Source organism: Notothenia rossii (assembly GCF_949606895.1).
Source record: "Notothenia rossii genome assembly, chromosome: 7".
Classification (NCBI taxonomy): domain Eukaryota; kingdom Metazoa; phylum Chordata; class Actinopteri; order Perciformes; family Nototheniidae; genus Notothenia; species Notothenia rossii.
In genome coordinates, this window is record NC_136905.1 from 47,091,554 (window position 1) to 47,105,653 (window position 14,100).

Here is a 14,100-nt window from a genome sequence, read left to right on the forward strand (position 1 = left end):
TGTATCTTCCTGGTCGAATGCACTTATTGTAAGTCGCTTTGGATAAAAGCGTCAGCTAAATGCAATGTAATGTTTCTCAATACTCAAATGTCCCCTCCTCGACTCCTATCCTCGAGAATTAGTCCCGCCCACAGGAGATGCGAGCAGAGGACTGAGGAGGGGAACTAAGGAGAGAGGAGGGGAAGCAGTAGGCGGTTGGAGAAATGAGAACTCCTCTCCTCTGAGCGGTCATTTTAAAGAGACGTCCATTAATGATGAAAGGAGGCACAGCAGCCCTCTGTCTGATGGATAGATGTGTTCATGACCACTTATATATTTACTTTGATTCATTCACAGTGCGGTATAATGAGACAATAACAGGCTACAGATGCGGACACACACACACACACATATATTTATATAAATATATACAATTTCAGAATCAAACAAGTATGAGAGCACTCTCATAATAAAGTAAAACAATCAGTGACTGTTTCCCCCCCCCCCCCCCCCCCCCCCTCTCTCTGGTCGCTGAAATGGAGAATTGAAATTACGGGCCAAAAGTTGTATTAAAAGTAAGCATAGGACACCAAACCAACTGAGACCCGTCTGTCCACCGCATCTACGCACTGTACAACAAACACACCTATACACTGTACCACACACACCTACACACTGTACCACACACACACCTCAGAGTTCCCGTTAGAATATTTTTTCGCCGGTCAACATGTCCGTTAAAGTTTAAATCTTCCTGACAAAATGAGAAAAGTGCCGGTCAAAGGTCTTCTTTGTTATTTATTGTGCTTTAAAACAAATTGATATGATTCGATATTAAAAAAACTAATTATAGTAGATTAACTATTCAAAAGTGTACAGTAATTTATAATAACACGGGAATAATAAACGGAGCGCTCTCTCCCTCTCCTGACAGCCCGTCAGTATCATGCAGCTCGCGGATCAGTAATGAGTGACCCGACAGTAAAACTAAACATATCTATAACTAGTTACGGTAGTTTGAGAGATAATTAAAATAGCTACGTGTGATATTCTAACCTGAAGTGTGTTTTGTTCCGCTCACCGCTGCAGGTGATTATGCAGAGCTGCGTGTCGACTCGTCAGCAGCAGCTGATCTCTCTCTCCCGTCAGATTAGACTTTACTTGCGTTTATGTCCATATCGATCAGATCTAGCTAGTTCTAGCTAATGATAGGACTACCTGCTTATTAAAAGACACCTAAACAATAAGCGTCGCAAAGTATAGCGCAGCATTATGCATTTGTTTACATTCCCACCGGAACCCCGAGGCATTACCAACAGATCAACGCACAATCAACCCATACAGGACATCTCTTTCTCCATATTAAGTGTTAGACATTAGAATTGACTATTCTTTTCTGTCACATACTCTTTTGTCTGTCACATAAGTGGCGCAAGTTGCTCAACTGATGCGGTTTTGCGCTAAACGGAAATTATTTTTGAACGGACACTTTGCCGGAGAGATTTAGATTTGCCGGTCTTCAGCATATTTTAACGGTCGTAGTCCGTTTAACGGGAACTCTGACACACCTTCACACTAGGGGATGCCAGTGATTATTCGATTATTCAAATATTCGTTACATTCTCCATAATCGAATATTATTTAAAAAAATCAATTTTATTTATATATATTTTTTTTTATATATATAATTCTTATTTAGGTTTTTTTTTTTTTTCTGGCTTAGTTTCAACCAAAATATAGACTAATGCTAATAATAGTAATAGTATTAATAATTGTAAATGGCCATTGGTCACACCACCAGTTTGTTTTACTGTAAACTTGGAGGAAGCCTGCGTGCAGAGCAGACTGCTGCTGTAGCACGCTACACACCGACCCAGCCCCCACCCCCCCTCTCCCTCACCCGCGACTAAAGATGAACAAAGCAGCAGGTAAAAACACCTGTGGTGTGAGGTGAATAGGCCGTTTTGCCCCCCAGAGCGTTGTGTCTGCACATCTACCCACCTTGTGACTCGTTATCGTTATCGTTTCTGCATTTCCCTGTTGGCCTCGTGTGGCCGAACTAGGGGTGGGCGATATGACGATATATATCGTCGAGACGATATTAGGTCTCCACGATATGCCTTTTCAGAGATATCATATCTATCGTGATACAGAAAGCCACTCAGTCATAGAATGTGCTCTCACTGCGAGTGCACCAGGGTAGGATTTTCACGGAAAAATATTGTGATAAATATCGTCTATCGTGATACAGCTTGAAAAATATCGTGATATTATCTTTTTCAATATCGCCCACCCCTAGGCCGAACCGTCTATATCAGGGCTATTCAATTGGTGGCCCCGTGGTGATATTTACAGGCCCTTTGAGTATAATGTTAAAAAGTAATCATCAAATAATTATTTATTTTTTTGGGCCAGAGAGGGTGTTAAATTGAGAGATAGAGGGGAACACTTCGGCGGGCTCGGGTTTCGAACCCACCTACTAGCTACTGTAGTGACAACTCCTGTCATTTATAGCATCTCTGCGTGAATGATTAGATCTAAATTAAATCAAATGAAATAATGTTGATGGTTAAATTAGTTTCACATATAGGCCTTCTGAACTTGCCATTTAGATCTATAAAGGTCTTGGGGCTATGTTGTTTGATTTAATTAAATACAATATATGCACTCCACTATGCTGTTGTAGTATTTACTGCATCCAAAGCTCTTAATATGATTGCTCATATTTCAAGCCATCTTTTTCCCGGCCCCTTGCTTTGGATCATTTTCATCAACCGGCCCACATTCCAAACTAATTGAATAGCCCTGGTCTATATGATAGAGAACTGTAGCGGATACGACCCGTATCATCTCCGTGTGGCTGCAGCCTAAATCAGTTTCACCAACACTGTTCTTAATTAAGGCTCTAGTTAGTGCAGGATTGTTATATCAGACTACAGTAGTTATGCTAGGTGTGCTTGAAAAACTGACCCTGATACAAAAAAAATACAAATGACACGCTTCAATAATACTGTAGCATTCTTTGTAGTTCAAGCCTCAAGACATGATTTGTTAAATTAAAGGTTTTTGTGATTTGCTGAAAACATGAGATGTTCCTTATTATTTTTCAGAGGAGATGAAGGAGTACTTTGCACAGTTTGGTCCTGTGAAGAAGTGTCTGCTTCCATTTGTAAGTTGCCACACCATTAGAATGTACTATTCACTGTTAATATATTGATTGGGTCTATCCATCCCTTTCATATCCCAGCTTCACCCCTTTTTACTCTACTACCAATTAGTTTATTGCTCATGCTGCACATTAGTTGATTTCTGTATATCCATATGCAACTTTGATTCTGTTTGCAGCACTGGTTGTAAGCAGCTTTGTTTTGGTTGTAGACGTGTTGTTTGCAATGACAACATAGATGAATGTAACTACAGACAACTTCTTGAAATTGTACTACTGAAGAAAACCATTTGTTACTAATGAACATTTTTCCTATCCATTTATTACTATTCAAATGTAGACATATTATATGTTTAAATGTTAATTCTTTACAAGCAGCCATGAGTTTAATAATTTCTTCAGTATGGTTTTCAAAATGCAGAGAGAGTTACCCATCCCACAGATCAACACGTTTGGTTTCATTCTGAGCATCCCTGCAATTTCTTACTGGATTGCGTGTGTTTCACCAGGATAAAGAAACAGGGTTCCACAAAGGCTTCTGTTGGGTTGGATTCACGACAGAGGAAGGACTGAACAATGCACTTCAGAAAGACCCTCACACGTTGGAGGGAGCAAAGGTACCTTTAAAACATATATATATATATATATATCTTTATCATCAAGTAATGGGGATGTTAAAGTCTTCCTTAATGGATTGGTGCAGTAATGATAGATTTTCCTAGGCCAACACGGAAGTTAACATGGCAAGGGCTCTCTCGACAAATAATTAGGGATCTTTCCATTGGATTTAGAATTATTGCAGAAAATAAGACCATGTATGAACACCACTTTATGATTTTTCCAACAAGATTATTAGGCTATAAACAAACTACTTCAGTCATGTCTGCGCATCACCACAGCTAAACTAAATGTCGCTATTGTCATGCGTGATGACCAGGGTAGGAATTTCACGGCGGCCATGGCCGTCGTTGCCCCTCAGTATGAACGTCATGCCCAACAAATAATTGTGTGTCCTACGGCCGCCTTTGTGCCCCTCACACTGTTGAGATCTCGAAGTTGCTTTAAAAGCGACAGAGCAGTGGTCTGGTCTCTGAACTGCATTATGCTGCGTTCACACCGGACGCGATGCGAATATTCTCATCGCTCTAATCGCTGGAGTTTCACCGCGGCTGTCAGCTGTGTTTACTCCTGTCATTCAAACAGGACACGCTGGAGAGGGGGCGGGGCTTATATCCATGTAAATACTGTGGAAGAAACCAACTACAACTAAATTAAAATATATTACCGTGATTTAATTGTAATACACGTTTCAAAATGATGCCGAAGTAACAAAATACTGATAACTGTTAGTAAAAACCATGAATTGATGCTTTGACAAGTGTGCAGACAAGACGGCAGGCGAAAAACCTTTTAAAATGCGTGTTTTCTTAATGGAGATCGGATCGATCTTTCTAAACTAACCTGTAGCTGCTCCGTCCAAACTCACAAAAACGTCCTAAAGACAGAAATAAAGCAGCGACTGTATTCACCATGACATAGACAGTCTGTGGGTTATACATGTTTAACTTTTGTCCAGTTTCTGAACAGATATCAGGAGCTGTGAGCTCTGTGTGCTAACAGCTAACGGCTGATGTTTTGGTTTTCTGATTCAACGTCAGTGGCTGATACCCGTCACGCAAATTTGATGCTTGAGTTGACATTTTTTATTAAAGAGACTCTCGTACACACACACACACACACACACACACACACACACACACACACACACACACACACACACACACACACACACACACACACACACACACAGAACCGTCTTCTAAAAATTACATTCCCACAGAACTAAACTGCATTCTCAATTACGTTTAGCTAGAAGAGTATTTTCTCCCACGTTACGTTTCTTATGAGCGTATCTCAAATACGTTTATTTTCTACATATCTTTGCCATTTATTGTCTTGCTTATGATAATGATAATAGTCATTTATAAATATCATTTTAGAGCACACATTTGAAATCAGTAGACGAGGCTGTAATTTCGCCAGTTGTTACTCTCATGAGCGAGGCAGAAAATAATAGTTTTAACATGCCAAAAAGCTGCTGTTTCGTTTATTGCACCTCAAACATTAAAACAAATCCAGAGTTACGTGTTTCTGTACTTCCTATAAGAAGAAAGGACAGTAACAGAAGATCTCTGTGACGCCAGATGTGGTGTTGTTAATGCGATATGATATCCGAAAAAAAAATTCAGTTTAGGATGGCCGAAGACACTACACTACCCATAGTCCCCAGCTATCGTTTGGGACTACAGTCCCGTTGACAAACCCCGTGATTAATCTTCAAGCTCTGGGATTGGATGTTGGAGTGGCAGTGCGCCAAGGTTACGCCAAGCGTCAAGCTCTGTGAAATGGAACGAAACCACGGCAGACTATTCAAAAATGGACTCGAACGCCCCCCCAGAACTACACAAGCTGGCTATTGTGTTTCGCAACATGTTCTCTATGGCACGTCTCTACTGGGAATTGTATTTTTAAAAGACGTTTTTTAGTTTTTCCCAAAATTAGAAGTTGACAGTATTAAACTGTGTACAGCCCTGGAGGTTTAGGCGATAGGAAACAAATTGGTGTGTACAAATTTAAAACATGTAATTACTAAATGGGTGAATATGGCTTGTATCCATAATGGGCAGCATTAATATATACCCACATGACAGCTCATTGTTACTTTGTAATTCTACTCCACTACAATTCAGAGGTTAACCTATTATTTTTACTCCACTACATTTATTTTAGTTAATTTGCAGTTTCTGATTAATGATGTGAAATATAAACAACCCTTAAAGCAGACTTTAGTTACACCTGAGTAAAATTCAGGGAAGGTGATTGTCAAGTGTCAACTATCAGGAGAGATATTTGATAGTTGGTGCTTGAGAAGACTACACATTTATCTGCAGATCTCTATAAAGTATATTCATTACTCGTTATTCTCTACTAATAGTTAATTAAAGACTGTATAATGGCTATTTTGCACATCCCTTTCAAGATTTCAAGATTTTATTGACATCATATACACAACTACGGTGCAGTTATGCAATGAATGAAAAACTTGGGTCACAGGTTCCTCAACAGTGCATTACAAGACATATATCAATATGTGTCTATACCTCCATCCTTAAACTGTCAAATTCTGCACATTTCTTATACTATCTACATAAGAGTATAATTCATGTGTATAATGTCAGTTAAAATAAGTGCTTCGACATAGTTAACATTGCAGGAAAGCAATATATTAGACGTTAAGTACTTTGTCAGGCTTAATATTTATCTGTCGATAGATACCCCCAAAGCTTTTTTCTTATTTGAAAGAAGACCTTAACCTAAAGTATTATTTAATGTGTTAATAAAGGTTTATTAGTTTGTCTGTTTTGCACATCCTCCTATTAATATCTTTGTACATCCGGCACGAAACTGTTTTATTGTAGAGATCACTTACAGTATCTTCTTGATTTTTTATATTCTATATTTCCATCATTGACCTTCTACTTTCCCCCTATGTACTCTTAATATTTTTTTCATCAAATAACATTATTCAACAAAAATAACATTATTCAACAAAAATAATTCAATAACATGCTTTAACCACAAGGTACACACATCATACTAATAATAACTTTGTATTATTAGTATGGCTGTCAGTCGATTAAAATATTTAATCACATGATTGTCCATAGCAAATTAATCGCACATTTTTTATCTGTTCTAAATGTTCCTTAGAGGGATATTTTTCAAGTTTTTAATACTCTTATCAACACATGAGTGGACAAATATGCTTTATGCAGGGTTCGTACGGTCATTGAAAACCTGGAAAAGTAATGGCAATTCAAAATGCAAATTTCAGGCCCTGGAAAAGTTATGGAAAACAATATTTTTTCCAAAGTTTTGGAAAAGTCATGGAAATGTAACTAAAGTTGCGTCAAATATAATTTGTTCGGGGCACCCAGATTTTTTTTATCCTCTGGAGCAGAGAGAGGAGCTGTGGACTATTGTTATTGATATCGTCAGTGTTGGGCAAGTTACTTCCAAAATGTAATATATTACATATTACTTATTACTCTCTTTTGAAAGTAATAAGTTACATTACAATATTACTGTCTCTGAAATGTAATGAGTTACACTACTTTAGTTACTTTTTAGTTACTTTCACCAAAATAACCGCAAAAGAATAGCTAGGTATTTTAAATGCTAAAATGTAGTTTAGTGCAGCTCATTATGCATCCAGTGAAGGGCAATGTGGTATAGCATAACAACTGTGTAGGCCCTTAAGGCTACTAACAACTTGTATTACACAGCTTAGTTGAATACTCGATTCTGATTGTAAATTCTTAACATGTGACACGTTGTTAATACAGCAGTAGCCTACAGACCGCTGTCAAGGACTATAATGAAGGTTAACATATTGTAAATCAGGGCAAATATGATTTAAACCATGCTAATGGTTTGAAATGGCAAACATTGAAAGGCAAAAGTATTATTAAAACCATGTAGCCTACTACATCATCACCTTGCTCCCATCATATACGCTGGGAAGAGAATATTTACTGCTCTTGAAACCTGGTATCACATCATCATGTGAGGTTGACTTTGTGACCTGGAGAACATTTCAGCTGCAACATCAGCTCGTTGATAATAAGCTTGGGATATGAGATATTTTTGTAGCCATTCGTGGTGAAGGCATCTGTGCTATTGTATGCATTATTTTTTACCCAACATTTGTACAGGCATGTCAGAATATGGTACTATTTTCACATGAATATTCTAGCCATTGTCTATTTGTATACCACAAGCTGCAAAATGACTGCCTTACCCCACTGTACAGGCGGGTAATTGTTTCGATATACCTGGCACCTGCGGGCCGCAGAGGGGCGGCGTAGTTTCGGGCGACGAAGACTGCTGCTCCTGGCCCGGCGAGTCAGGCGGGAGTAAGCTAGTGTCCACAACGGAGGGTAACGTGATGTCCGCATCTGACCTGTTGCTACTGTCTGCAGTAGATGCAGTGTTGCTGGCGTTTAGTGATGGTTGCTTTAACCATTTTCGTATAAATGATTATCCACAGATCAGATGTGTATCACTGCTGTGGAAGCACTTTGGAAATGATGCACGCGCAGCGGAGCAGGTCACGCGCACCTGACGCAATTTGTTGTTAGTATTTTTCGCTACGTTCTCTTTTTTGAATGGTTGCATAACGTTCAACTTCCCCGAAGATCTCAACGCGAAGCCTGAAGGGTAAACACCAGGTTTACTAATCTACCCGCACAATTTGTCCGGTGTCGCAATGTCTCGCTATGTTAGTACATTCTTAAAAAACAAAACACCATTTAATTTCGGGTTAAAATGTGTTGTAACTGCGTTACTGAGCATTGTAACGGGTAATATATTACCCACATTTCATTAGTAATGCGTTACATTACTTCGTTACAGCAAAAAGTAATATATTACTGTAACTTCGTTACTTTTGTAACGCGTTACACCCAACACTGGATATCGTACAGTAACAAAGTATTTGTACATTAAAAAGTAATAACGTACAGTGTTACACTGTACTTTATTATTTTAATTCAAACTGTATTCCCTTCTTATCATGTAGCCTACACTTCTTCCTTTCATTGATACATTTAAATCACCTGACTACAGCATATAACATACCTGCTGCAACCCTGTGCTGCTGCTGCTTCTCTCTGCCTCATCCTCTATTGCTGAAGGCAGCTCCACCTCATCTGATCTCTGATATGAAAGCAATCGTGTTATGATCATATTGAGCTATTGGTGTGATTCTAACATTAAACAAGCAGTCTGCTTGTCATACATTGCTGATGATACATTTTAAGAGGCAATTTGTTGAGTCACTGCCGCTAAATGCCGGTAGCATCAAGCTAGCAAATCCTGCATTAGCCTCACATCAACAGGTGTAGACAGAACATCCAATTATCCTGAGCTAATTTACTGAATAAACCAACTCACATATCCTGTCTTTTTTTTCACCCAACTCATTAGACTATTCTTCTGCTGGCGTTTCATTGTTGTTTTCTGTCAAATTCAATACTGTAGTTCAAAACCGTGGTACCTGCTCACCATCTGTGAGCTATTTTTAGAATGCGCACGCTATGTTCGTTGTCGCGTTCACGCGCGTCCACCTGGTAAGGCTGTGTGTGTCCTTCTCCCGTGACGATAACGGCTTGCGGTTAAAAAATAATAATAAACGAATTTGAAACTGGGGGGACACACAAACGGGCAGACAGCAGAGCTGTTGTTCTCCTCCTTTCCTCCGCTCTTGTCTCTGATTGTGAGTGTGTGCATTCGTGCGTGTGTGTGGGGGGGGGAGCGGAGCCCCGCCCTTCAGAAACAGAGCAGAGGGAGAATGTGAATACGCAAGGCTGTGGACACTGAAACATGCACATCGGATAAATAACATAGGCGTTTAGTTTATTTAATAAAAGAGCACATGTTCAATGTGAAAAGTGACCGTAGATAGATTACTTCAGTTGCAATTTGGTGCTATATATATATATATTTTTTTTTTTAAATAATAAAAACAAAAAAGTAAATAAAAAAAAAAGAAGCAAAAAAACACCTTGAATTTCAGGCAGGGCGCGGGGCTCCGTTGGCAGGGCGCAGCGCTTTCATTAGCCTTGTCCAAAATCACCTCTTTTGTTACTTTGTACGCAGCGCTTTCATTAGCCTTGTCCAAAATCACCTCTTTTGTTACTTTGTACATAGTGTGGAAGTTAGAGATACATTGAGAATCCAAACACAGTTTTATTTTTTGAACATCATCCTCACAGTCTCACACAGCTCAGTGAGAGCTGTATTCATTGTCTATCAATTCACAAGTCGGCTGAACCGGTCTTGTTTACTAATGTGGTATGATTTAATTGCAATATACGCATCAACAATGATGAACACCCTGTATAAATGCTTTGATAAGTGTGTCTTCAAGAAGGCAGGCAAAGCCATTGTAGCTGGACTGTTATCTTTCAAAATAGTTTCATATTATTATACATAAATAAAGCAGCATCTTTATTTGTCATGCCATAGAGCCTTTATGATTTGTACACATACATCGGACAACAACCAACTTTGTCCAGTTTCTGTACAAATATGAGGTACTATAAGGCTCTGGGTCCAACAGCTGATGTTTTGTTATTGCTGACAACAACGTCGGCACATGAGTGACAACATGAGAAGAATCTCAACGCTGATTGGCTCACACAAGAAAGTGTCAAGCGCATTTCTGGCTTGAGTTAACACATTTTAACTCATCACAAGAGCTCCTTGCCATATATTCTTCAAGTCTGCAAGAAGGGTGATCCGCAACATCCCAAAATATACCCCCATACTTATTGTGTTGTTAAGGACATTGGTGGACAGCATATTCTGCTCATGTCTTCTCTTAAAGATTTTTTTGCAAGAAACACCAACCTGTTTACATGGTCTGGTTTCAGAGATGAGCGCAGACAGGTGACAATATTGCCACCTGTACTGAAGACCCTTGCACAGAGGCATGAAAAAACATTTTCAAAATGCTCAACAGTCCTGCCAAAATTATAAACTGACTGCTACACAATTAAAATAAATGCTTTCATATATTTGTATTAGATGTGACTCTTTGGCATTTCTGTTATTATTAACACTGCTTCTTTAGTTGTTCTGACTGCTAAATCTGTTATTCCTCATTGGGGGGGCTCGGATCCTTGTTACCTTTTTCATACCTGAGGCATGTACTACGAAGCTGGATTTTCGCTTAGCCGGCTAACTTCAGGGAAAACTTGGGCTTTCCGGTCCTACGAAGCTGGTTCTCTTTTTAGCAGGCTAGATCTCCATGGTAACTTATGCTGTGCGGCTAACCTGCCCCGGAGCAGGTTAGGTTGCAGGCTAAGAGCTCAACTCAGTGAAAGATCAAATTGATTGGTCACTGCGCATTATTTTGACCCACAGTGGGAACTTCAGTCTCATGCTTTGACAGTTATGAAAACAGAGGACCGGCTTTTTTTTACACACACACACACACGCACGCACGCACGCACACACAATTACATATATTACATTTCATCTAATTACACATAATTTCAAATCATTTTTTTTATATATACAGTCTATGGCTGTGACCTCGAGGTAACTGTCATTACTGAGTGAAGTCCAATAGTCTCCGGTGAGCGCAACTGTGGAAGTCTTTCTTAAATCCTCCTCTACTTTCGCTTTTTGGACTTCATACAAGTTGTGTATTTTCAACACAGTGGTGGCTCTGGAAGGCAATTCATAAGTGCAGCCTTTGGATGCGACCAGAATTATATCACGCAGCCCCTCGTCCTCCACAATGGCCTGCAAGCTGTAGCTTTAGCGATCTTTGTTGAAAGTTTGCTGCTCGTAGACGTGTACAGGCGTCTCCCCCGCACACTTTCATTGTGTCTGTTGCAAGCGGGCGGCAGGAGCAGGACTGTCGGCATCAGCAGTGTGCTTGAATTAGATGGTATTTTAAACTCGATGCACTCGGAAACTACGGGGCGGCCGAGGAAAAAAAATGCACATGCGTTAATCGCGTTAAAATATTTAGTGGCGTTATTAACGCGTTAACTTGACAGCCCTAATTATTAGTGTAGGACACTTATGTATGTATAACATCTGAAGATGTGTAGTTTACTAGTTTTATTCATGTTTTTATATAATTTTACAGGATATTGCTATACTATTTCTCATGTTTTATTTCTACACATTAATATCTGATTTGTAAAACATCACAGACAGAAAGGAATATCCGTCATTTAATGGTAACCTATTGAAATTGTGATTCCATAGATGTGTCTCCCATCACCCAAATCCCCTGACTATTCCCTCAACTCAGTATTTACATTCTTATATTCAAAGAAAATCAGTAATATCTTTAACAACTACAAGTCCTTTTCTATCAGCTGTGCACCGTCATGGTGTAAATATAACCTATCTACCAATTGGATCAAATATAAAAGTTAGCCGAATTAGTGTTGATACTGCAAGGAGACGTATTGTGTGAAAAGAAATGTAAGATGATGTTTAATTGTTGATATATTTATGATCCACGTCACATATTCAGTTTTGGTGGCAGTTCTCCTTTTGTCCAGAAGTCTTCTCATCAGTGCTCTATAAATAAAGAACTACGGCAGATGTGTAATATTTAATGCAGCCGGACCGTGTATTACAATGCCGTTATGTGATGACTTCCAAAGAGAAAAGCAAGAACACTCGCAATAAAGTATTATTTATTTTTTAAATGTTTTCGGATATCATATCGCATTAACATCATATCCCAACATGCATTGCGGCTAAAACATCCAATCAACGAGCTTCAAGCTGAGGATCTTGGGCAATCTGTTCAGTGGGTTTGTGATGTGTATCGCTCGAAATGTCCCGTCTGTTTCCGGTGACTTTATTTATGGCTAAAAAGCTCAAGATTATAGAATTAAACGAATAAATAAAAACAAGGATAATTGTGTGTTATTGTTGAGTAAATAACAGTGTGTTATTTAGAAAAGAATAACAAATTAGAAGGAAAAAAAGATTTAAAAAAATACAGATTTCAGTATTTTGAGGCTCTGAGCCCCATTTCTTTTCCTCACAGACAAAGTCCGACATTATACGATTTAAAACAAAAACAAATAAATAAAAAGATAAAACACTGGCATGTAATTTACGTTAGAATAGATAGAATGGTTTTGAATAATAGATGAGTAAAATCTACGTCACTTTACAGCCCCGCCCACTTTTGTGGAAACCAACGCTGTCATGTGAATCAAGCCTGAAGCCACAGAGATCTTCTGTTACTGTCCTTTCCTCTTAGAGGAAGTACAGAAACACGTAACTCTGGATTTGTTTTAATGTTTGAGGTGCAATAAACGACAGCAGCTTTTTTGGCATGATAAAACTATTATTTTCTGCCTCGCTCATGAGAGTAACAGCTGTCGAAATTACAGCCTCGCCTACTGATTTTAAATGTGTGCTCTAAAGTAATATTTATAAATGACTGTTATCATTATCATAAAATAGAGAATAAATGGCAAAGATATGTAGAAAATAAACGTATTTGAGATACGCTCATAAGAAACGTAACGTGGGAGAAAATACTCTTCTAGCTAAACGTAATTGAGAATGCAGTTTAGTTCTTTGGGAATGTAATTTTTAGGAGACGGTTACACACACACACACACACACACACACACACACACACACACACACACACACACACACCAACCCTGTCTCCTAAAAATTACGTTCCCACAGAACTAAACTGCATTCTCCATTACGTTTAGCTAGAAACTTATTTTCTCCCACGTTACATTTCTTGAACGTGTGTATATGTATATATATATATATATATATATATATATATATATATATATATATATATATACAGGACTGTCTCAGAAAATTAGAATATTGTGATAAAGTTCTTTATTTTCTGTAATGCAATTAAAAAAACAAAAATGTCATACATTCTGGATTCATTACAAATCAACTGAAATATTGCAAGCCTTTTATTATTTTAATATTGCTGATTATGGCATACAGCTTAAGAAAACTCAAAAATTCTATCTCAAAAAATTAGAATAGTTCCTCAGACCAAGTAAAAAAAAAAGATTTATAACAGCAAAACACAATCAAACATTTGAAAATGTCCATTAATGCACTCAGTACTTGGTTGGGAATCCTTTTGCAAGGATTACTGCATCAATGCGGCGTGGCATGGAGGCAATCAGCCTGTGGCATTGCTGAGGTGTTATGGATGCCCAGGATGCTTCAATAGCGGCCTTTAGCTCATTAGCATTGTTGGGTCTGGTGTCTTTCAGCTTCTTCTTCACAATACCCCACATATTCTCTATGGGGTTCAGGTCAGGGGAATTTGCAGGCCAATCGAGGACAGTAATGCCATG

At 38.6% G+C, this 14,100-nt stretch overlaps 1 protein-coding gene across 1 annotated transcript in view; it reads left to right on the forward strand.

Annotated features, from left to right (window-relative positions):
• slirp (SRA stem-loop interacting RNA binding protein) overlaps positions 1 to 14,100 on the forward strand; it is a 30,595-nt gene that overhangs the window by 6,887 nt on the left and 9,608 nt on the right. Inside the window, exons 2-3 of the mRNA XM_079694057.1 lie at positions 3,090 to 3,148; positions 3,655 to 3,762. Of these exons, the coding sequence (XP_079550183.1) occupies positions 3,090 to 3,148; positions 3,655 to 3,762 (167 nt within the window). The remainder of the gene's footprint in view (positions 1 to 3,089; positions 3,149 to 3,654; positions 3,763 to 14,100) is intronic.